The sequence below is a fragment of the Coturnix japonica genome, chromosome 16 (genome assembly GCF_054131305.1).
Source record: "Coturnix japonica strain WE chromosome 16, WE-NBRP24, whole genome shotgun sequence".
Lineage (NCBI taxonomy): Eukaryota > Metazoa > Chordata > Aves > Galliformes > Phasianidae > Coturnix > Coturnix japonica.
The window spans coordinates 1999650-2022230 of NC_140678.1; the positions used below are offsets into that span (position 1 = coordinate 1999650).

General features: G+C 48.3%; 2 protein-coding genes across 12 annotated transcripts; one reads left to right on the top strand and one right to left on the bottom strand.

Annotated features, from left to right (window-relative positions):
* Window positions 1-239: 239 nt before the first annotated feature.
* Window positions 240-5784, top strand: MISP (mitotic spindle positioning). Of its 2 annotated transcripts, none has more exons than XM_015886316.3 (5): window positions 240-388; window positions 2617-4552; window positions 4696-4886; window positions 4983-5021; window positions 5233-5784. In XM_015886316.3, exons 2-5 carry the CDS (start codon window positions 2725-2727, stop codon window positions 5317-5319), a joined length of 2145 nt encoding a protein of 714 aa, XP_015741802.3. In that variant the 5' UTR covers window positions 240-388; window positions 2617-2724; the 3' UTR covers window positions 5320-5784. The 2 variants fall into 2 exon arrangements, with proteins under 2 accessions (XP_015741802.3, XP_085373836.1); XM_085517710.1 differs by lacking the exon at window positions 240-388 and adding an exon at window positions 1286-1424.
* LOC107325440 (uncharacterized) lies at window positions 5778-22514 on the bottom strand. 10 transcript variants are annotated; one of them, XM_015886310.3, is made up of 7 exons: window positions 22305-22443; window positions 17969-18079; window positions 15520-15619; window positions 10830-10907; window positions 9112-10246; window positions 6989-7366; window positions 5778-5951 (listed from the first exon to the last, which is right to left on the bottom strand). In XM_015886310.3, exons 4-7 carry the CDS (start codon window positions 10830-10832, stop codon window positions 5782-5784), a joined length of 1686 nt encoding a protein of 561 aa, XP_015741796.2. In that variant the 5' UTR covers window positions 10833-10907; window positions 15520-15619; window positions 17969-18079; window positions 22305-22443; the 3' UTR covers window positions 5778-5781. The 10 variants fall into 10 exon arrangements, with proteins under 10 accessions (XP_015741796.2, XP_015741792.2, XP_085373846.1 ...); XM_015886306.3 differs by lacking the exon at window positions 5778-5951 and having other exon boundaries at window positions 6128-7366; XM_085517720.1 differs by lacking the exons at window positions 5778-5951; window positions 17969-18079 and adding an exon at window positions 21739-21755 and having other exon boundaries at window positions 6128-7366; window positions 22305-22409.
* Window positions 22515-22581: the final 67 nt, after the last annotated feature.

The following is a 22581-nucleotide window of genomic DNA, read 5'->3' on the forward strand; positions in this document are numbered from 1 at the left end:
CTGTGTGCACAGTGATGGGGATGTGTTAGTGGGGGGGCTGTTATCCTAAGGGGACAGTGCTGGGGTATGGACCTCCAGGGACCACCACTGTGTGGCTACATGTCTCCATCTATGCAGTGGTGGGGGTCCCATGGATCTCACTGCACCCCAGGGGGCAGCACTGGCATCAGGTCATGCCCGGGATCTCATATTTGGGACCTGTGCCCAGCTGAGCCCGTTGGCAGAGCTGCCCCAGGGCTGTGCACACACGGCTGTGCCCACTTCAGGGTGTGGTGTTCAGCAGCCACTGGTTTGGACTTTGTCTCAGCCCCACAGTAAAACAGGCACTGCTTTCCCTTCCCGGAAACACAGAGCTGCAGGTAGCTGTGCCACCGACACCGTGTGCCTGGTAAGGGGGTGCTGGGCTGCTCCCATGGGAGATGTGGGGTGGTATGGGGTTGAATGGGGTAAATGGGATTTCCCAGTGCTCTACAGCCAGAAGCAGTGGGGTACAGCACCGATGCTCATCTCAGACCCAGGGCAGCAGGCAGGGTGGGATGGGCTGTGTGAGATGGGTGGGATCTGTTTGGTCAGAGCAGGATGAGAATGGGGATGTCCTGCCCCAAAGAGAAGAGCAGAGCATGGAGTGGGCATTAATCAGGGTGAGCCATGATGCCTGGTGTGAGGCTGGTGCTCAGGACAGGAAAAAAGAGGGATATGGGGGGGCTGATGGCAAGGCCAGGAGCAATGAGGCTGCCATGCCAGTGCCAGCACCCACCCGGCCCTGCCTGTGCAAACACGGGGTTATCAGGCAGCTGGCAATGGTGAGCACCAAGCCAGGAGAGGCCCCGAGGTGTAAACAGGAGAGTGAGAGCTGCCCCAGCTTGTTTGATCAGGGGGCCAGGCTGCTGCAGCCCCAGCCCTATATGGCTCAGAGCAGTGGGGTGCTGTGTCCCCATGTCACCACCTTGCCCCAAGGAGCAGCTCAAGCTTAAGCCCAGGTTGGCAGAGCAAACCACAAAGCCAAGGCTCAGGGCTGGAGCACAGGGAAGCTGTAACTCCAACTCTTGTGGCTGCAGGAAGGCAGGTGATGCCCAGCAGGAGCTTTTGCATTGGTGCAATGGTGCAGCAGTGCATGGTCGGTGCATGAATGCACCCTGCTGCATTGGTGCATCAGGGTGTGTGCTGTGGTCCAAGTGACTGCAGGCGTGGGAGCCCTGGCACAGGGCAGTGGGTGGGAGGGGGGGGTTGGGAACAGGACACTGAACTGGGGCCAGTGATGAGCCCAGCTGAATTCTTGGAATTCCTCCATCGATGCTGGCTGTGCTTATCAGGGCCACGCAGCACCCGCAGCACTGAGCCACTCCCCAGAGCACACAGCTCAGCTGGGCACCCTACACAGCCACCCCGGGGCATGGGACCCACACACCAATGGCTCCAGGACTGTAAGTGCAGCGCGGTGGGGCAGGAGCGAGGGCTGAGGGCAAGGGCAGCTCATATAGGGTGGGTACAGGAGGTGTGTGAGCACCCTGACCACACTTAGTGTGGGTGCAGGGCTGACTGCAGTAAACCCAGCTTGCTCCTGTTGCAGCAGCAGGGCTGGGAGCAGCAGGAAGCATTTGCATGGGATGTGTGGACGTGTGGCACGATGCACACCAGGGCCAGAACAGCTGGGTGCTGCTGTGTCACCCTCTGAAAGGACTTTTGTCCCTTCCTGATGCGATAAAGGTGTGGGCAGGCAGGGAGTTTTCATTGCCTGGTTCACTACAGGCTGTAAAAAAGCAATAACGAATTACGGGTAGAGAATTAATGAGGTTACAGGAATTCAGCTGGAGCACAGAGCAGCCAGGAGTGACCCTCCCCAGCAGAGCTGGCTTCACAGTGCATCTCTGATGCCCCAACTGCTCCTATTGGCATCAATGCTGCCCATCCCTGGGCAGAAATACCCCAGCAGGGCAACGGGGTGGAATGCAGCACCTGCAGCAGCACTGCATTGCAAAGGCATGCAGCAAGCAGGGGGCACGAGGTGCTGATGTTGGGTTTCTGTGTCTCCCAGCATAGGGCTGGGCAGGCATTGCGTGCTGCATTGCATGCTGCATTACTGCATTGCGTGCTGCATTACGTGCTGCATTACTGCATTGCGTGCTGCAGGGCTGGGACCCATCCATGCCACCCTGCCCTGCCCTGGGAGCTGCTTTCCCACCCAGCCCAAGCACATTTAGCAGCAGGAGAACCGGCGCCAAGGTCAGGGCAGGTGTTTACTCCCATGTGTGACACATGGGTTAAAGTCTCTTATTTTTATGAGCCCTGAAACCATTTTGGTTATCTTTACTGTTTCAATAACGGCAGTTATTTGGAGTTTCCTTCCTATAAATGGACAAGAAAGTCCCAGCAAGGTGTCATCAGTTCCTATCCCAGCCATGAGGCCACGTACCCAATGGTACCCATGGCAGCCCATGCGTTAGGAGTGGCCCAAGAACTTCCACTTGTGGGTCAATGGAGCAAAAGACTTTTACAACGTCGTTATTCCATGTGATGGTGTCTGCCTATGGGCGTTGCTCAGTCACTGCAGTTCTGGGTCAGGGAGAGCTGTGTTGCTCATTGATGTGCCCTGCCTGATGTTTCTCCTATTTACAGGGCCAGCAGGATCTCACTTTGCACTCCGGACACCTCCAGGTGAGCACAGAGCCCACGCAGCCCCAGGAAGAGCTCGGCAAAGCATTGGATGCTGACAGCGACCAGGAGATGGACAGGGTCACCCGGCACATGGTCTTCCAGTACCCACACACACGCGACCATCAAGGCGATGCATCCACAGATGGAGACGATGATGTATTTGGCTACAGCAGCCAGAAGGAAAACGGCTACGAGCAGAGAACCAGGCTGAAGTCACCCTCGTATTTCCTGGAGAGTGGAAAGGATGTGTGGAACCCATCCCCAGACAGGGAGTCCCAGCTGGAGGTGGTGAGGTCGGGGAGCCTGTATGACCTCAGGGCTTACAGGGGTGAGAAGAAGCCCTCTAAGATGTATGAGGATGATGAGCCTGACCCATATAGGCTGCAAACCCTAAACATCTCCCCTGAAAAAGCAAAGGAGTTGGAGGATAAGAGGAGGGAGGTGATCCGGGGCCAGGTGGTGAGGAAGAGCTCCACTATGGCTGAGAAGTGGAGCTCCATGGATGAGCTGAGCTCCATCACAAGTGGGCAAAGCCCTGGCGTCCCCGGTGCCTTTGCCATCTGCTTTGATAAAGCTTCACCAGGCCGGGCTGTGACACCCGTGGACCCAGACAGCATCGATAGGGAGCAGATCAACTTCTCGGCTGCACGGCAGCAGTTCCTCATGCTGGAGAAGAGCAGCCCTGGTGCTTTGCTCAGCCCAGGGTACACCCCGTCCCCAAGGTCGGAGGTGACGGTCAGAACCTCCAGGCAGGAGTGGCACAGCCCTGACACCATCACAAGGGCTGAGAGGGGCCGTGGTGACACCACGGGGTCCACACAGGGCAGGATGGATCAGAGCATCTATACGGTGTACAACGTACAGCACCAGGCCTTGGGGAAGGAAGAGGGCTATGGCCACGGGAAGGGTAACACCAACATCTCCCATCCCACGGGGAGAGCACTCGGCCTGGCCAGAGCATCGTCCAGGGATGACCTGGATTCGGGGCTGGGGGAGATGTACAGTGCTGGATACAGCAGCAATGGCAGCGATGTCCTCAACGGCCTCGGGGATGTGAAGGATGGAGGGGGCTCAGCGGAAGGCAGCGGTGAGACCCCCATCGAGAGGGAGATCCGGAGGGCACTGGAGAGGGAGGAGAGCCTATGGAAGGAGCGGGGCATGCAGAGGCTCACATCCAGCAGCGAGCTGGTGGAGATCCAGACCAAACCACTGCTGTCCCTGCACACATCCCCGGCACAGGGAAGGAAAGGGAAGGACAAAGGCCGAGCATCCTTTAACGTCCAGCGGGAAATAGAAAAGGAAACAAAACGCGAGGAAGACCTGCGGAGGCAGGGCAGGCTGCCGGGGCTGTACGACCGCGGCACACAGCAGGAGCTGGGCGAGCTCCGGAGGGTTTTCGAGCAGGACGAGCAGCCGCCGTCCTCCAACCGCAGGGTGTCCGAGCGGCCTCGGAGCCCCGGAGACGGCCTTAACGACGGCACCCGCACCGGGAGGGCCCTGTACAGCTCTGCGGTGACACCTCCGCACCAACGGGGCCGGGATGAGCTCTGGTCCTACGAGCGCGCTTCCGCCGGCACAAGGGAGGATTCAGCGGGAGGAAGGCTGCCCGGCTCCACCCCGAGCCCCGTCCTGCGTAGGGAGCACTTCGCCCTCAGCTTCTGGCAGCCCCGTATCTCCATCTCCGACGGTATGAGCACGAGGAGGGAGCTGAGCCCCGACGGCCGGGACGAGCAGTACACGCTGCGCACGTGGAGGCCGCAGCGCTCGGCGTTGATCGAGGAGGAGATCCGAAGCGATCTGCAGAGAGAGGAGGAGCTGCAAGAACAGCGGAGGAGACGGCTGATGGACGGCGGGGACGGCACCTCCAGGGAGAGCTCCCGTTCGAGGCACAGCTCGGGTAAGGGCACGGCCGGCTCCGCTCCGCGAGTCCGACGGTGTCCGCTTAGGGACCGGCACGTCGGGTTGTGGGGCTCCGTGTAGGGACAGGGAGGGACAAGGCAGAGCTCTACATGCAGCGTCTCTTTTTCTCTCTATCCGCAGCCGCCTCGGGTGCCAGCGGCAGTTATTCGGTGTCCGTCTCTCCGGTCCCGGCCCCGCAGCAGCCGGGTGTTCTGAGCCTGGTGACATCCTTCACCCCGCTGCGGCTCAGCTGCTCCGAGAGCTCCGGGCCCGATTCGTTGCGGTGCAGCCCGTCGGAAGAGAGGAGGAGGAGGACGAAGGAGGAGGGCAAGGTGAGGCGTGGGGAGGTGGGAGCGCCTTGATGGTGTGAAACGCTCTTCCCCCTTTTTCCCACGATGCGCTGAACCTTTGTTTCTCTCTTTTCTCAGTACGCGGGCATCGAACCCATCGACAGGATCAACACGGAGGTACGGCCCTGTCTGTGCTGGGGGGCTCCGGGGGGGGCTGTGCGCTGAGTCCGCCCCTGCTCGTCCCTCATCCGCCGGGCGGGGGCAGCGGAGCGCGGACTTGACCGAGGAATAGGAGGGTTGTCTGCAAGCGAGGCGTCTGTTCAACATAATTAATAATAATGATAATAAATGGCTTCTTCATTAAAATAAAACCGTTCTGTTTCCGCAGGTGGTGGAGAGCACGCGGGTGGTGCGGCACCAGAGCGCTATGGGGCAGCGCTGGGAGAGCGGGCAGCTGAGCACCGACAGCGACTGATGGGGGTGGAGGGATGGGGGCTGTGCAGGTCCGATCCATTCAAGGGGGGTGGGGGGGTCTGTGTAGATCCGAACAGCTGATCCGATCCATTCCACGTCCGTGTTTGCTTTCACCTTGTTCCCTTTGAGGTGAAGCAATACTTTGTTTTTATTTAAAGGGGGGAGGGGGGGAAGATCCGATCATTTTGTTTTAATTACTTCTGCAAGTTGACGGCTGGGTGGAGAGAAATCATACGGTGATGGAAGGTCCTTGTCATTGCAAGCTGTGCTTCTGGCTTATATAAAAATAAATGGAGTGGTTTTAGGCTTTCAGGTAACGGCCAAGAAAAGGCCCCAGGGCTGACATGCAGAATCGAGGGGAAACGGAGGCTTCAGATGGAGTCGTTGATCTGCTGAGGCACGGTGATACGTGATGTATCGATGCTGTTTATATTGCTAATTTATTAAAGTCGTAGCTCTCTCTCTATCTCACTTGGTGCAGTTTGTGTGTCGGGTAGAGCTGGAGCACTGCTTGGGGTCCTCGTGTGACACCAGAAGGGTCAGGAGCATTGCAGGACTTCCCTCCAGCTTGTTCCCTTCTGCTGCTTCCCCTTTCAGTCCCAGAACCGATAGGTGGGATTTCAAACCCCCTCCCTGCAATCAAAAGAGGAAAAGAAAGCAGTTTCGCAGAAGTCTTCAGTAGTCACTTCCCTTGGAAGGGCTGTTCCCTGAGCCACGCAGTCAGGTTGGCAATCACAGAACCACAACACGAAGGGGTGGGAAGGAACCCTCAGCCTTTGTTTCTGCTGTTTTAGAACAGGCAGACAACGTCAAGCGAAAGTGTTTTATTTGAATGCATCAACAATTCAATGCAACAACTTGCCTGGACTGGAAGAGAATATATTGACTGAACGGCAATTGAACAGCTGAAGAAGTTGATTGTGGCAGCTAACAAGCCCTATCCCAGTTAATAGCTGTTCTATCACACTACTAATAACACTGTAGAATATTGACTTTGTTTTTGCAAACACGAAACTTAACATCCTCCTTTCTAACTAACTGAACTGTCAGCGCTGTTCATAGAATAACAGAACCTTCACCTAAGAATGAAAGCAATGCAAACCTGCAGGCTTTGTGTCCTCAGGTGAAACAAGAGAATTCAACCTCTACTATAACTTCTCAAATACAACTTCAGAACATGCTCCTTTCCAAGGGAAATTAAGTGAATGCCTTTTATTTCCTGAGCTTCTTTTCAGATGCTTTGACCTGCTGGAGAATGTTTTTCAACATCTTCCCTATTTGGGCTTTGGTCAGTGATTTCCTGCTGTACCACACTTGGTCCCACATGGAGTACATGTGTCTGGGGGAGAGATACAACGGGTCGTAATCATGCAGCATATCCCCCGGCCTCTTCTCTGCATATTTCTTATAATCTTGGACTGGGCAGTTTTCAGGGTTATCAGGTTTGGCAAAGAGATGTGGAACTGATTCCCCCCCAGATCCCTCTGCATTGAGCTCATGCTTCCATTCCAGGTACTCCAGCCCTGCCACATCCCTTCTGAGCACCAGCTGTCCCCAATACAGATTCTGGCCCCGGTTGTGTGTACTCGCCCCAAACCCCCTAATGATATTTACAAACATCAGGTACAGAAAGCCCTGTGGCTTGGACTGACTTAACAGCCCGCTCTTACGGAGATGATCCACATTCTCATCCGTCAGTTTCTCCAAGAGAGACCACTTTTCATCTCTCTCTCGTTGAGACAGAAGCTGACACCTCTGTTTCAAGGCTTCCTGAGATGCTCTGAATTCGGATCCTTTCACCACGCTGCACTCATAACTGTAATCCTTGAGGTACCTGTCTATGCTGTTCTGAAAGTACTGCAAAGACCCAGTGGAGAAATCCATGCCGTTCTGTTTCTTGGCAGAGGTGAAGAACAAGACCATGTAATTATCGAGGTCTTTGGGTGGCAGCTCGTAGATCTCACGTGCTTCAGAAGGGCAGTGCACATGCAACCAATCTCTGAAAATCTTGATGTTGGCAGCATTGCGGTTTCTGTTGCTCAGCTTGTCTAAAAGATAAGAAAGAGCTTTGTGATCAGTGACAGCGAGCAAGGAGAGCAGTGAAAGAGATGCAGAATAATGTTCACCTTCTTGTTAAAAAGCAGTCAGTCACAAACCCTTCCCTTTAAAGCTTTGGTTTTGATTTGCCCACATCACTGTGTAGCACTTGTCTGGACAGGGAAGGACAGCCCCTGTCTTCCTCGCTTGAGCAGTGAATCTGCACGATACCATCTACATAACTATAAGGTATTTTCATTTTGAATCATGTTTAATTAGGAGAGAATTATTGGGAGCTGTAGTTGTCATTTGCTGGCTTGTCTTTATGTTGGTAAGGGACTGAATTTTGCCCTGGCTGACTTTGAGGTCATAACCACGCTCATAACCAGCAGCTCCTGTCCTGCTACTGCAGCATCAGCCACAAAGCTCAAACGAGCCAAAATGGACCTGGTGTGCTTTCAGCAATTTGCAACTACTCTGGCTTGTATTTTGTGGTGACTGGAGGGGCCAAAGTCTGCTCTGTTCAAATGAATGGGAGTCAGCCTGGATGTGGATGCTGTCATCTGCCTCAGGACTGAGCTCCCTGCATTCCATATGTTCAGAATGTTGTACCAGTCGTTACATAAAACACATTTCAAAGTGTTCCTCTGAAACCTCTTCAGGGCAGGAGAGCTCTCATTGTGAAATACAAACATGAACCAAAACTTAGGGGTGAAGAGTAAGGAAGGAGAAGAAAAGATGAGTCAAAGTATATTCTTTAAGCAAGGGATGCCAGGATTCCAGTTGGGTTCTTTCTCAGATTTCTATGGCAATACCACACCTACCTGGTTCCACATAGCACGAGAAATTAGTTCTTTGGATTGCTGCAGAGCCCCATCTGCTCACCTGTGACTTTTCCAGAGCTGAAGAAGGGGTAGATTTAAAAGGGCTCCAGAACCAGCATCTAGAAATTCCTCTTGTGGCACTGAGCTATTTTGTACATGCTTAGCAACCATAAAATGCTGTGACTGAATGGAAGTGGATTCTACTGTGCTGCTGTCTCAGTGTTCTGCCTGTTTTGTTACTGACTGGTCCATGGGAAGTTGCCTCAGTGCTTACACCTCGATGTTAGCAAACCAAACCATGAAACTGACTAAGCCAGCAGCTGACATGGATTGATGTGGAACACCACCTGCAGGCACGCAAATCGATGCAAACGTTGTGGCTCACTATAATGTCTTTAAAAACCTGGGTATTTGCATTTTATTTGAGGTGTTTAATCACTCTATTAAACGATGTGTAGCTGTTATTAAGGCTCTGGTGTATCACACATCAATCCTAAGTCAGAGTTTCAGCCAAAATTTCTGGGTTTTTTGCTTTAAAAGTTACTTCCTTGTTCTTTTTTTCCCCTCTGTGAGACCAGAGTTCACAGCTCTGGTTCCAGTTTCTCACAGGGATTCTGTCTTAAGTAAAGCCAAAATACTATATGACGATACCCAATGAAAGACCAAAATGTTCCAAGTGGGTAGTTAAAGCTACAGCCAAGTCAACATCGGGGTATCTCAGTGAAAGGCATTCCTTATGAAAGTGATGATTGCTTAAAGTAGGGATATTTTTAGTCTCTTTTAGTAGAAATGGCATGACCTAAATAAGATGTATTTATTTAGATGCCACAATACGCGTTTTGCCAGCTAAAAGAAGTCACCCTCCTTTACTAGGTTGGGAAAGTGAAACATGCCCACAAACCCTCCCCAATTAAAGCTCCAGGGCATCTTACTGGTTTTTGAAGATTCAGGAGGTTGGTTGTCATTCCTGCTTTCTTGGCTCAGTGAGGTTGAAGGACGAGGGGTCTGCTCAGCCCCTGACAGCCTGCTCTCCTCCGCAGGGCCCTCGGTGGCGTTTCCATTCAAGTCTAAGGTTCCTGAGCCATTGGACTCAGAAGAGCTCGGCACAGAGGCAGGTGGCTTTAGCTGGGCTTCTGCTTCAGTGTTGGAGATAGGAATCAATTCTAAATCTTCTTTCGCTGTTGCTGACCCAGCAGAATCCCCCGCTCTAGAATTTTCACTTGCGAACTCTATGGGATTAAGGGGACCCAGACTCACGAAGCAGCTTTTCAGGATCTTTAGATCCCTTCCAGGAGATTTTAGAATACAGCAAAGAGTTGGGTGAGGTGCTGTCACGGGGGTAAGGCCAGATGTAGAGGTGGCTGTCTGCTTGTTAATTTCTGTCTTCTGATCAGGATACATTTGCAAACCTACCTCTGCAGCTACATCTTTAGGCAATGACTGCGAAAGACTATCCAGGTCGATTATCTCTTCTTGGTTTTCTGCATTCACTGCATAATCATCTTCAGAGATGCATTCACTGTATTCTAGCTTAATCTCATGGAGGTCTGTTCTGATTTTGCCTGTGGATATTGACAAATGTTGCTCTGCTGCAGAGCCTGGTTGCATGGGTTTGCTGTTCCTTTGGTTTTCTCTGGCTGGTGGTTCATTACACATTTTGCAGATGGTATCTTTTTGCTGAGAGCTCCCTGCAGGTGTGCCACGTGATCCTGTGGCAGCACTGTCTCTTCTAGCCTTTTCAAAAGACGAAGCTATCCTGATCCTCTTTTCACCTAAAGCAGCACCTTGTGATGGAGCCCCGAGGGATGTTTGCCTCTTTCTCTTTTCTGCAGCCTCATTCTTGCTTCCAAAGTGTAAATCTTCACACGTCCAGTGATAGGCATGTCCAGCTCCACAAATCCACAGAACAGAATTGTCCTTGCTAGGCTGACCCATGTTCTGCTTAGTTTCCAAGGCTGGGATATGAATGCATATAGTCCCATGAGTGTGTGCCCAGGTGACAAGGTTGGAGAGATCCTTGCAAAGCGAGCTGACATTGCTGCAGCCTTCATCAGCGATGCTCTCAAACTGCAAAAACACATCAGAAGTAATTAAGTGAAAGAGGTGCATAAAGTGGTAGTGCAGGGGGCTGCTTTCAGCCCCATCTCAACTGAATCATAATTCCACCTCAGTGATCCTTGTAATGATTCTTTCTAAAACAGTATGTTTTTTTCTATAAAAATAATAATAATTTTTATAATAATTGCCCTCTTTGAAGACCTGTTATGTGAGTGTGGTTCTGGAATAGTGAGTTTATCACTGATACAAATGTAATGTATGCATAATTGTGGGCTTGTGCACAATTAAGATTAACACAGGTGAGGGGAAGGCAACCCAAGGCAAGTGGATCTGTGGATCTGAGCAAGCTTGTACCTATCAACAGTTCAGTATTCACTGATGGAAAACAACAAGGGGAAGTGTCAGGAATCAGCTCCTCTGCCTCCCTCCTCCCTGTGGCCAACAGGGCTCATAGCTGTGTTGTCAGGAGGATGCTGAAGCTGAAAAAGGGACCTCAAATCCATGTGTCTAAAATTCTGTAATTTTAATGCTACAACTGATTCTGTTAGAAATAATGGGTTTTGGTATAATTTATGCTGTAAGATATACTCACCATGGTGCTGTTTCTTTTCTCACTGAGTGTCCTTTTGTGTGGAATTCAGCTGAATATCCTTTCTTTTTCTCTCAGAACCTGAAATAACCATCATATGTGTGTGTATTTAGAGAGAGAAAATATATTTTTATATACATATGTAAAATATCTGGCTACAAATGCTATCATAGAACATCTATCTTCACAAAGGTAAGCAATCACATTTAGTCCAAAAGAACTCTATATAGAAAGCTTGGCTTATGTAAATATTTGGAGGATTTGCCTATAAGGTTTACCCCCCAAAAAATGGAACAAAACATAAATATTGAGGGCAGAATTTCAGAAGGGAGAGATGTTCCTTCCAGCTCTGGCATTTTGTGGCTAGCAATCTTAAGTTCTCCAAACTGAAGTGAAGAAACATCTCTGTGTAATAGTCTGGAAGGACACTGTAATTCCTGCGTCATTGGTTACACACCTTGCTGTCAGCACAGATATTGCAACAGAGCCAAGAAGCCTCACTGTGCCCTTTGTGACTGAGACTGCTTGAGCTCACCATTTGTAATGGCAGTTTTCACTCCAGGCATCTTAGTCTGTTATTAATTAAAGGTTTTACATTAAGTGGCAGCAAAAGATGCCCAACTGAAAGCACTGTACACGGGAATCCTGTCCAAACTGGCTGTGGGAGCAGCTCTGGCCCTGCAGGCTGTGAGCTTGAGCCTCCAGGGCTGATTGCCAGCTCTGTGTGCTGCTCTTCCAAACCAGACGCAGAAGATGGAAGAAAAGCATCCCAGCTGACAGATGTAGGGCTGCTTTGTAAGCTGTGAACATGCTGTTTGTCTGCAGGGATTTATTTCAACAGCAGGTTAGTTAAACTGAGGGAAAGACTGTAGGTGCACATTGTACTGCAGGTATCCAATTGTGTGCCAGCATCCAAGGCTCCACTCAGCACCCAGCCCACTCCCTGCCGTGCTCCCCCAACCAGGGAAGGCCAAATTAAGGCCCAGCACCCAGCCCAGCTGCCAGGAGAAAGGAGTGTGGCTGGGGGGCACAGGAGCCACATGGTGGGAGCAGCCCTTGTGTTGTGACAAATAAAACCCAGGGATTGGGAAACCACTGCTTGGCCAAATTCCTGTGCTGAAGAGCTCCTGGATGTGTGTTTACACAAGCCTTGCTCTGTTGATTCAGAACTTCCAGAAAGCAGCACACCCGGGGGCCTGCACAGCAGCCCGGCTCTATGGCTCAAGCTGGCACAGCACTTAGGCACTCTGAATTGTAAATGGATACTTCAGCCTGCTGATGCCAAGGCCAAACGTGCTTCGCTGAATGCTGAGCCCAAGTGAGAAAGCATGCAAAATGTTCAGGCACAAGTGTAATTGCTCTAGGAAGCAAAACAAAAGGCCATCAAAGTGGTGTGGACTTCAGCATGAGGGTGTCCTCTTGAACCAGGCAGAGGTAATAACTACACTAACAAATACCTGTAGAGCAATTAACAGGTTTTCCTTTTCCTAATTAGGCAAAGCACAAGCCTAAGAGACAAAGAAACAAATCAAAAGTGAAGCTACACAAGAAAAGTTCTCTCTAAGCTCAGGTGATGGGCAATGGAACTGAATGTCCCTTTCAACAAGAGCAGCACAGCTCGAATCTCTCTTGTCATGTCAGCTTTACATCCCAGTGAGGAATGAACAGCAGGCATCAGAACCACTGCAGCTTGGAGTGAAATCAGTGCATGTCAGCAAAGCTCTGGAAAGCCCTTCTGCTCTTCCACTAGCATCAATCCATGTGTTCCTTCTTATGGCTTCCTATTGATAGCAAAGCATTCTGGGCTAAAATTATCAGTGCTGTCTGCAGATGCAAGCTTGTGAAACATGCAAAGCCAGGATTTTTAAAGAATTTTCTAACAAAAATCTGCTTGCTTTAAAGCAGTGGAATGGGCAGCTCCCTGCAGTGCTCCTCAGCCTTCAACTGCACGTTAAAAGCTGAGCTAAGCTCTGGGAGAACTGTTTTGTTCTTTCTGAAGTGAGAGCTTTATCTTAGAGCTCAGCATGTGTAATTTCTCCCCAGAGGGCAAGACAGCTTGGGCAAACGAAGAATTTCCATGCATCACTTTGGCACTCACACACTGTGGGAAAAGGTAATAGGAATGGAAGCTCTGTGTGGTCATAAGGCCACGAAGTTACTGACTTGGCAGATGATCATCTTGATTTCTATCATGGGAGCCCTTCAATGGAATGCTTTTATCTCTCCTTATCTCCAAGCACACGTCTTCCTTTTCCTGATCTCGTTGAAAAAGCCTTTTTTTCTCTTCAGATTTAGGTCCAAATAAAAACTCTGCTAATCAGTTGAGGGCACTTCTTCAGCCCACTCCTGCTCTCTTATTTACATTGGTTGAGAGTACCTCTAAAGAAGACTGAACTTTACCATTAGAACTGAGCAAAAAGGGGGAAAAACAAAGGGAAAAAAGTGTTTACAGCACTACCTGCTTCCAACAAAAATAGGCTCTGTGTGGGGAAGGGGTTCAGAGCTTGGTGTCTGTATGCAGAACCCACACCTTCATGCAGAAAAGCAGGAAATTCCAAAGCTGTGCAGTGAATGTTTGTTTGCTTTTAACCCATAGGGAAATCAGTGCATTAATACAACCTATAGTTATGTGAATTCATGCTCACTAGAAGAAAAAAGGGGGGAAAAAATGTTGTTTTACTCTCTCATGGCCCTGCACATGAATATCCATAACATAAATATCCATACTTTTTATGTTTCCGTGAACTCCATGCAGCATTATAGGATGTGGATGGTTGTCTGAAACACTCTGTGATGTACACAGACTTATGCAAGCAGGAGAACTAAATAAAGAGCTTAATTGTATAGACACTGGAAGACCTTTAACCACGCTGTTCCTGTCCCTCCACCCTGTAATAGTCCTGGATGTGTTTCTCTTATGTGTCATAAGGTCTGCTTCACAGATTAGAAAGCTGAGGCATGCACAAAGCAAGTAAATATGAGAGCTTTGGCTTTTCAGCTCTAGATAAGACAGAGCAGGAAACTGGAACAATCCTGGTTGGAAAACAGGATACAGAGCAGCAGTTCTTAAACTTGGCTCGCACCCCCATCCCCCAGCATGGGTTGTTTGTTCCTGCTTGCTTGAGTAACGCTTACAGGAGGTGGAGGGACTCGGGACAGCTGTAAAACACACATAGAGGAGGGGATGGGCTGCCAGAGAGCTACAGGGAATAGGTGAGGGACGCTGCTGGAGGGACAGGGTGTCTGGGTCAGCAGCAAGAGGAAGTTGTGCTTGAGCACGTCTGCTTGAAAGGAGCAAGGAGGGGACTGAGAGCGCAGCAGAAGTTGCTTGTGGCTGCCAAAAACCATTGTACTTGTCCCACCGTTTCTTAGCAAGGGCCTTTGGGGTGGATTAATCATTTCCCAGCACATCGTTCTTCCTGTTCTCTACCACGTTTGTTCCTTTCTTCCCCACACTGTACCACAGCCTTCTCAGCACTTCTTCAGCTCTGTTCTGCTCCAGCACTCCTGCCCTGCTTGCAGAAATACAGTTCCCGACATACTTAGTACTTCTACAGGGCGGCGTGTCTGTATTTTGAGAGAAAGCAACATCCAGCTCTGGAAGTGAGGGCCAGATCTGATTGCATGTACCAGCAACGAGAGGTTGCTGTTAAGTGTCAGTATAACTACATTCCTTGCACAGTTGCATTTTGGTCCAAGGAACTGGACACGTTTTCTCATCTGAGTCCTAATTATCTCCTTTCTTGAGGGGCTGCATTACATGGCTGCAGTCCTCGTAACAGAACTGAGAGCTCTAAATCAAGTCTGCTTCAAATAGAGCCAATAAAAGCCTGCAGCCAGCTGGCAATGGCTCGCCTGCTCCAACAAACAGTAATCAGCCTCTAAAAACAGATGTAGTAAAGGAAAAAATTAATTTAAAAACATGAACCGCTATAAATAGGAAAGAAAGGGGGAAAAAAAAAAGTATGAAAGCTGAATTTGGAATAGGGCAAATCTGTAACTTGGGTGGAAAATGCTACGACAACCATCACAATTGTGTTGCCTATCCTGTTAGTGCTGCCATTTGTGAGCAGAATCACACTTAGGATTAATGCCATCAGGGGGCTGTTATTTTCCATTATTATTCTATATGTAGACTGATTTATTTTTCCTTTTTCCTTCTTTCCTTCTGGACCCACATTAGGGGTGAGTGCCCCTTTGTGTCAGCAGGGAGCTGACTGTGGGAGATTGCTTCACTCTCCAGCAGCCGTTTGTGTTAAAGTCATCTTCCCTTTTATTAATAGGAGAAGCAAGAAGGTGTTTGTAAGAGAGTGTTTCGTTCTAGTAGATGTTCGTCTCTTTGCGGTATATTTACAGGAAGCTCAGCATCGTGGTAACATCACCATCTGTGGTAACTTGTATGATTCTAACCCTCACCATTTAACGGAGCCTGCAGACACTACAGCCAAACCCTGAGCCTGTTTTACAGTCAGCGTGCACACAACAAGGCCCCGCCAAGGGGCGCTCACCAGCCGCCATGCGCTTTGCTCCACGCCCACCGCTGAGCCCCCGCCCACCGCCTCCTCTCCGCCAACCAACTGTCCCTCTGGGGTAGGTCAGGGTGGTGGATGGAGGTGGTGGTCTCAAAGTTCATTTCCAATTCAGATGATCCCACATAAAACACTGTATAAACAGTGTCATTGTGTCCCCCTACCTCCTCCAGGGTCACTCGAGATGCTTCAGGAAGCCTCACACTGCAGGCTAAGGAGGGAGGGAAGGCAAGGATCTGAGCAACACCTACAATACAGTGTAGCCTATAGGGAATAAGAAAGAACATATTAGTTATTTAGAACTTAAAGCGACTTAAAGATCCCTTGTGTGGGATCCCTGCACTCTGCATTCACTGCCATTGTGTCCGAGCATCTCATCAGATTAAATATTAAGCGTTCTAAAGGATATCGTGTTCCTTTGTTTCTTTGGTAACAGAAAACTTGAGCGCTCTTGATCCTTTGCATTCTGCAGGGGTTCGTGTCTCTGTGTGCTTTTGATGCCTGTTTTAACGCCTTGTAGTTCTCAGTGCTGTACAATCTAGACAAGGAGCAGGCATTTCTCACCCTAAAGGTGAGAAGGAAGAGCTGTGGGGCAGAGCAGCACAAGATAAGGAACCACATTTATCTTTTGAGCAAATAGGACCCACGCTGGTTTGAAATCAGAACGTTCCTTTCTGTTTTTGCCATTGGGAACACAAGTCTTCCTAGCGTGAAAGCAAAACCCTTCAGCTTTAGGAGCAAGGCTTCCCTGTGCTGCTTCCATTACATAACATCCTCCAGGAACATATGGGCCAGCAAACAGAAGACGTCCGCTGTATAATTATGGCACTGACAAACCCATTGAACCTCAGCAGCTGCCACTGGGGAGATTTCATTCATTCCCAGTATTGCCTTTTAAACTTAAGTGGCACTGGAACAAACACATCTTTGATCCAAGTAGGAAATCATTTGGAGCTCTGTGCTTAATAGAGCTGAAGCGCTGGGAAAATGATGTCTTTATTAGCCTGTATGACAATGCGGGCCTCATGGCAGGCATGCAGCAGTCTGATGTCAGCCCCATTCCTTTTTCAGATGTATTTGGAAATATTTGTTCTCGAACCAATGTGGAAAAAAAAAAGAGCTTTAATTCAGCTGCACTGCTGAAGGAGCTATAAACCTCATTTGGGACATCAAAAGGGATATGAAGGAAGGGGGGAGAGGAAGCACAATTTTAGCAGTTCCAAAGCAGAGCTGTGTCAATGCATTTCTTCCTTTGGGCTATTTGATGTTCTTTTGGGGTCACTCATTTCTCCCTTACCTCAAAATACAAATGAGGGATTTCCCTTGTAAAACCACTCTGCCTTATTCCCTGGTGGAGGTAACTGTAAACATTATCAATCTAAATATGACTCCTAGTTACAAACAGTTGCATCAGCTGAGAAGGGAAGCTGGCTCATGCACAGACAAATCTGGCATGCTTACAGTATGTGAGCAACGGCTGGCAGATATAAACGTCTCATGGAGAACTTCTAGATGTGTGCATCTCTTCTAGGGCTTCTTTTTTTCTTCATTTAAATGAACTGCGCTCAGACTCTGAAGTTCCCTTGTCTGGAGTCATCTAGCATCTGTGTTATATCCATTTAAACAGCAGATGCAATGGGAGACAGCCTGACGACAGAGGACAGAGGTGATGAGCTTGCGTTTCAGCGAACAATACCTCAGGCTGACAGGTGAGCAATGGAGAGGCTTTAGAAATAATGCATGAGCTTCAGGCTCCTCTGCCACAGGAGTCTGTTACCAACGCTGCTCACCTGGTAGCTGCTGTTTCCTTTACCACTGATCCCTTTTCTAACATCATCTGTGCTGCTGGAAGAATTAGCAGCCCATTAATGGAGCTGGGAGAAGCAAGTAGTAGTGAGAAAAGAAGCACTTGGGCTTGTGGTTCTGAATTACAGAAAGCCCTCCAAGTTTCCATCTTGATGTCTTTAAACCCTGCTTGCCAGGAGACCTCCTGTGTGGTTTATCAAGAAAGGAGAACCATCATTAGAGCACAATAAAATCATTGCAAGGAAATAAAAGAGCATTCTGGTCTCTTTCTGAGCAGATTTGTAGCGCGGAAGGTGACTGAACCACACCAATCTTTTATTGCAAAAAGAAATAAATCAGGCCTCTGAATAAAGAAAAAGAAATGTAGCTACAAAGCAGAGAAATTATGTTTATTTCACTGCCCTGGGATAGCACAGGGAGATGTGCTTGTAAGGATGGTTGTTTGTATAAATAAATGTTCATTCTTGGCAGTGGAATGCAAACTATGCTGAAGGGCTGGAAACAGACCACTTTGTAAAGCTGAGGCCAGAGTAAGGGAAAGATGAAGCGAGGTTGTAGAGAGGAAATTCACATTCATTTTTAGCAACTTGGAGAGTTTCTCAAGCATGTTTGGCATTTTTAATTATGCTGATGTAGAGCCTATTCCGAGGACAAAAGAAGTCAGGATCACAGGGTGAACCATTAGGAAACTGCCGAGCAGACAGATAGGGGATTGCTGCCTGTGGGTCTGGAGACCTTGATGAAATATGGGATCATCTTTCATACTTTCTAGACAAATGGAATTTGAGTGTATTGCAGAATCCTCACCTAGGACAGGAGCCTCAGATCTGTGCTGCTTTATTAAAGGTGCACAACTTGGGGCTGGAAGGTGATCAGTCTGAAGTGCTGCTATTTGTCCAAGCTTTTCTGCAGGGCTTCCTGAGAAGGAGAGAAACAATCTCACTGCATCTGTAACCAACTGCCTCAGAATCTGTAACATTACAATGGAAAATGAGACTGCGATTTCTTGTGGAGAAGAGGATCAGCTCTGCAGTATCAAATCACACAGCCATGGCCTGCTTGGCCATCCTCCATGCTCAGACTGTTCCACATCACAGACACAACATCTCATTTGTGTATCACTGGAAAAGAGCTTTGAGTGCTCACTCACCAGCCCTCCTTGCTGAAGAACTCACAGTGATATATATCTACCTGTGTAGATATATATCACCATGTCAATGGTGGCACACGTAGCACTGGAGCAGCAGGAGTTTATCACTTGTTGCTGAGCAGAAACACTTTGGAAACATGGTAAAGGAGTGGTTTTTAATGCACACCTGCTCTATTTGCCTGAGATACCATGCTTTGTGTGCTAATACAAGGGCTGCTACTTGTACTTTTAAGCTTGGTACAGTTGAATAGGAACTTGCATTCTCTATGAGATAATGGAAAGTCACAGTGGAGGTATCCAGCTTCTGGGCATGAATAAATCATCAAGAGTATGAATTATTCAGCGATCATCCCCACAACATGGGCTACATTCAGACTCAAGAAGCAGGATCCCTATCAGACATTCTTCTTAGCTTGGTGACAGTGTTGTATCAAGCCGTCCACAACAGAATCACACTGGGAAGGATGAATAAATAGTGGCTCAGGAAATTGGTAACACCGGTTGGAGGAAAGAGCTGAAATGATATGAGCACACAAACAGGACAGAAAGTGACCTGTGCACATCTTGTGTGCAGTTGTGGTGTAAAGTTAGAGGGGGTATAACCAAGCCAGAGATGAATCCACTCCAACATACACTGGAAGGAGAAAAAAAAAGAGTCCAATGCACTCAATAGCCAGGAAATGGCTGGTTCATCCCTCACAGGAAATGAGTCACCCGAAAGCATCTGCGAGGAGCAGAAAAGACAGGGAACTTCTGAAATAACACGAGCTGATAACGACAGCATAAGACATACAGAGAAGTCTCTCATTTGGTCATGCATTAGGAAGGAGGGAAGAAATGTAAAACTTCAGATTCTGTGATTATTCTTACAGTTTTAATTCCATGCAAATATTTGCAGCACCAAACAGTGGACAGGCCGTGCCAATGGTGTTTAAAGGTGCAATGAGATGCTCTTTCCCTGCTAGCTCTAGCCCAACCATGTCCAGGGCTCTGGTTTGGCACAGTGAATGATGCACATAAGAATGTTCCTGGCATCCCAAGATGTTGCTAAAGCTGCAAATAGTCTTTTTAAACAAAACAACGAGTGGATTAAGAGAAATCAAAGCAGCAAAAAGGAGCAAAGTTATTTGAAACACCCCCTGCCACTCCAGATTACACTGGGGTTATACTGTAGCAGGGTTATGGATGAAAGCGTTTCCTGGTTTAGGAGTTTGCAAGGTACTGAGAATAAAGAAGGAGAGTACAAGAAAAGGATGTTTTCTCATTAAAAGCACTGTCTGGGATATACACTACAGACAGTAGATCATTTTCCTGATCAGAGAGCATATTCTTGGAGGGTTCTTGTTTGCAGTTCACTAATAGAAGGGCAGGATTGAAGCAAGTCAGCAGCAGAAGGAAAAAGCTTTCTAGTTTGCCAAGGAATACACAGAAAAGCGTCCTGTGACTGTAGGCTGCAGGGCTATTTTAAAACACAAAGAAAAAAGGCAGGAAAAGGGTCCTCTTAATTTCAGAGGTTTCTCTTCCCAGCATGGTAAATGAAACTCAGAGAGATAACATAGGCAGGAAGGGCTTAGAAAGAGAAAAACCTGGGTGTGTCTCTCCAAGGCCATGTGAGTAACCGGAGCTGGGGGAGGGTGGAACCTTGTGCTGGATTGTACCAAAGAAGCTGATACATATTTTTCTTCCTTCTCCTCTTTTCTTTCTCTTTTTTCTCTTCACATGGCTGTTTTCAAGACAAATAGATACAGAATCAGGTCATTCTCCCAGATCTTGGTGTCGTTCTGTTTTGTTTCTCTGTATTCATAAAGTATTATCTTGTTCTCAAATGCATTTTCCTGTTTGGCCCAGAGAATTGCAGCGTTACACAATAGCATCCTCAGTCAGTTTGCTACTATTGTGTCAAAAAGGATACTGGAGTTTCTGTTAAGTATTACAGTAAGATGATAAAAGGTTGCATAATCAGCGTTTCTGCTACAAAATCTGAGTAAACTAGCACAAATTTAAAGAGGTTTTTTTTGTAGCTAAGCCACAACTGCACGAGAAGTCTTTGAAATATAATAAACCCTTGATGGCACCCACCCATGTTTGCTATTCCAAAGGTATCTGAAAAGCAGCTGGCATATCTGCACATGCAATAAACTAATTCGAACAGCCACCAGAAAATGAGGCTTTAGATGATGTGAAATGAAACTCTTCCACGTGAAACACAGTTTAAAACAGAGAAACTGTGTTACGGCTTGTGAGATGGGAGTCAAATTCCTGCTCTGCTTTGATCAACCCCCTGGCTCTCAGCTCTAAAGCAAAGCACACAATCCCATCATTTGCCCATTCTTTGTCTCATCTAAGCTCTTATCAGTGGCACAGCTCTTATCAGTCTCTTATCAGTGGCACAAGTTAAGCCTCCTTTCATATGCAGCACCTAGCAAAATAACTTGGATTTCACAAAGGGCCTTTGCTCACCTGCAGGGACTAAGAAGGGAAGCACATAACTCTTCTCTATTTGGAACTTTACTGTTGCAAATACCTGGGAGCCCAATGAAGCTCTTAATAAAATCTGAGCTCATTGGGAGCACAGATAGTGCCAAGAGTGAGGGCAGTGAGCTGACAAGCAAAACATCCCACCACCCTATGAGAAAACAGGGCTTTGGGCTATAGGAACCAACACAGTAACGTGTCTTCAAGAGAAAACTACAGCTGGCTTCACGTTTTTAACATCTTTCCCCTCCTATAGTTACCTTTCAGAAGGAAATGAGAACATAGAAGGCATGCCTGTACCTGTCAGAACTAACATTAAGCAGAAGCGCTGCCCAAGGACACGACTCCATGTTTCCTTTGCACTTTTAAACCCTTTCTCAAACCTTAGCAGGTGCCACGAGCACTGCAGTTCCATCTCCTATGCTTCCAGCCATGAGCTGTATTTGTTTCTTGCTGACAACAGAAGCAGATTGGCAGATCTGTACAAATGTTTTCACCAAGATGTCAGCAGCGGGTGCACGAGTGAAAGATGAGGGATCCTTTCTGCAGGAAGACCAGTATTACGTTGCCTAGAAACACTCAAAACAGGGCTGCAGTTAACGAAGCAAGATCAATGTCGACTGAACGGTAGATGTTTGATTCAGTGCTACACAAGGGACTCGTAGGGAGGGCTGGGACAATTCATTGCTTCAGTCAAGGGATAGGGTTGACAAGTGAGGCAAAGGAAATAAATAACACTGGTAGAATTCCCAATGAGGAAATAGTGGCTATATTTAAACAGAGAGGCAAACAGCCTTACAAGATGGTAAGAGCAGGAAGAGCCCAGTGCTGCCTGGTGGGCCCACCTGAACCAGGTGGATGCTCACTTCTGTTCTTTTATCATTTCCAATGATTTTAAAGGACCTGCATGTGGAGGAGAGCCAAGAATCCAATACAAACCCACTACACTCACCACAGATGGCCCAACACCTGCAAAAAAGTAAAGATTTTTACCTCAGCCTCCGTGAGATCCGCAGCAATTACACACTTTCAGAACGAAAAGTGCTAATTTAAGTGATCAACGACTGGAAATGAGGGGTTTCAGTCAGCAAATGGTGCCATAGATGTATCTGAGGGGAATACAGCCTCAGGCAGCACAGCTTTACATCAGGTACTGCAAATTTACCTCAAGTATTGCAACTTCTACCTCAGGCACTGCAGCTTTTACCTCAGGTATTGAAGCTTTTACCTCAGGAACTGCAGCTTTTACCTCAGGAACTGCAGCTTTTACCTCAGGAACTGCAGCTTTTACCTCAGGAACTGCAGCTTTTACCTCAGGTATTACAACTTTTACTTCAGGAACTGCAACTTTTACCTCAGGTATTACAACTTTTACCTCAGGTACTGCAGCCTTTACCTCAGGCACTCCCGCTCTGCAAAACCCTGATCCTTAAGACAATACCCGCAAAGAAACAAGCAGATCTTGCCCCTAGACTCTCATTTCTAAACTTTTAAACTAATTGATCCAATCTCCCTTACTCGAAATGGTGACTGACAGCTTCCTTGCCCGCAGCCAAGATGGCGGCGGCCGCTCCCCGCGCAAGATGACAACACAATGTTCACGTTGGCGCTCTTGCCCTTACTCAAGATGGCTCCCGATGCGGTTCATTCCATACCCTGCCCCCAATCAAGATGGCGGACGCGTGTGGCATTTCGGCATCCTTCCCGCTCTTAAGATGGCTCCTCCCAGCCGTGTCCCTGAGCCTATCCAATCGCGCCACACATTGAGGTTAAGTCCCGCCCCTCGCCCCGCCCT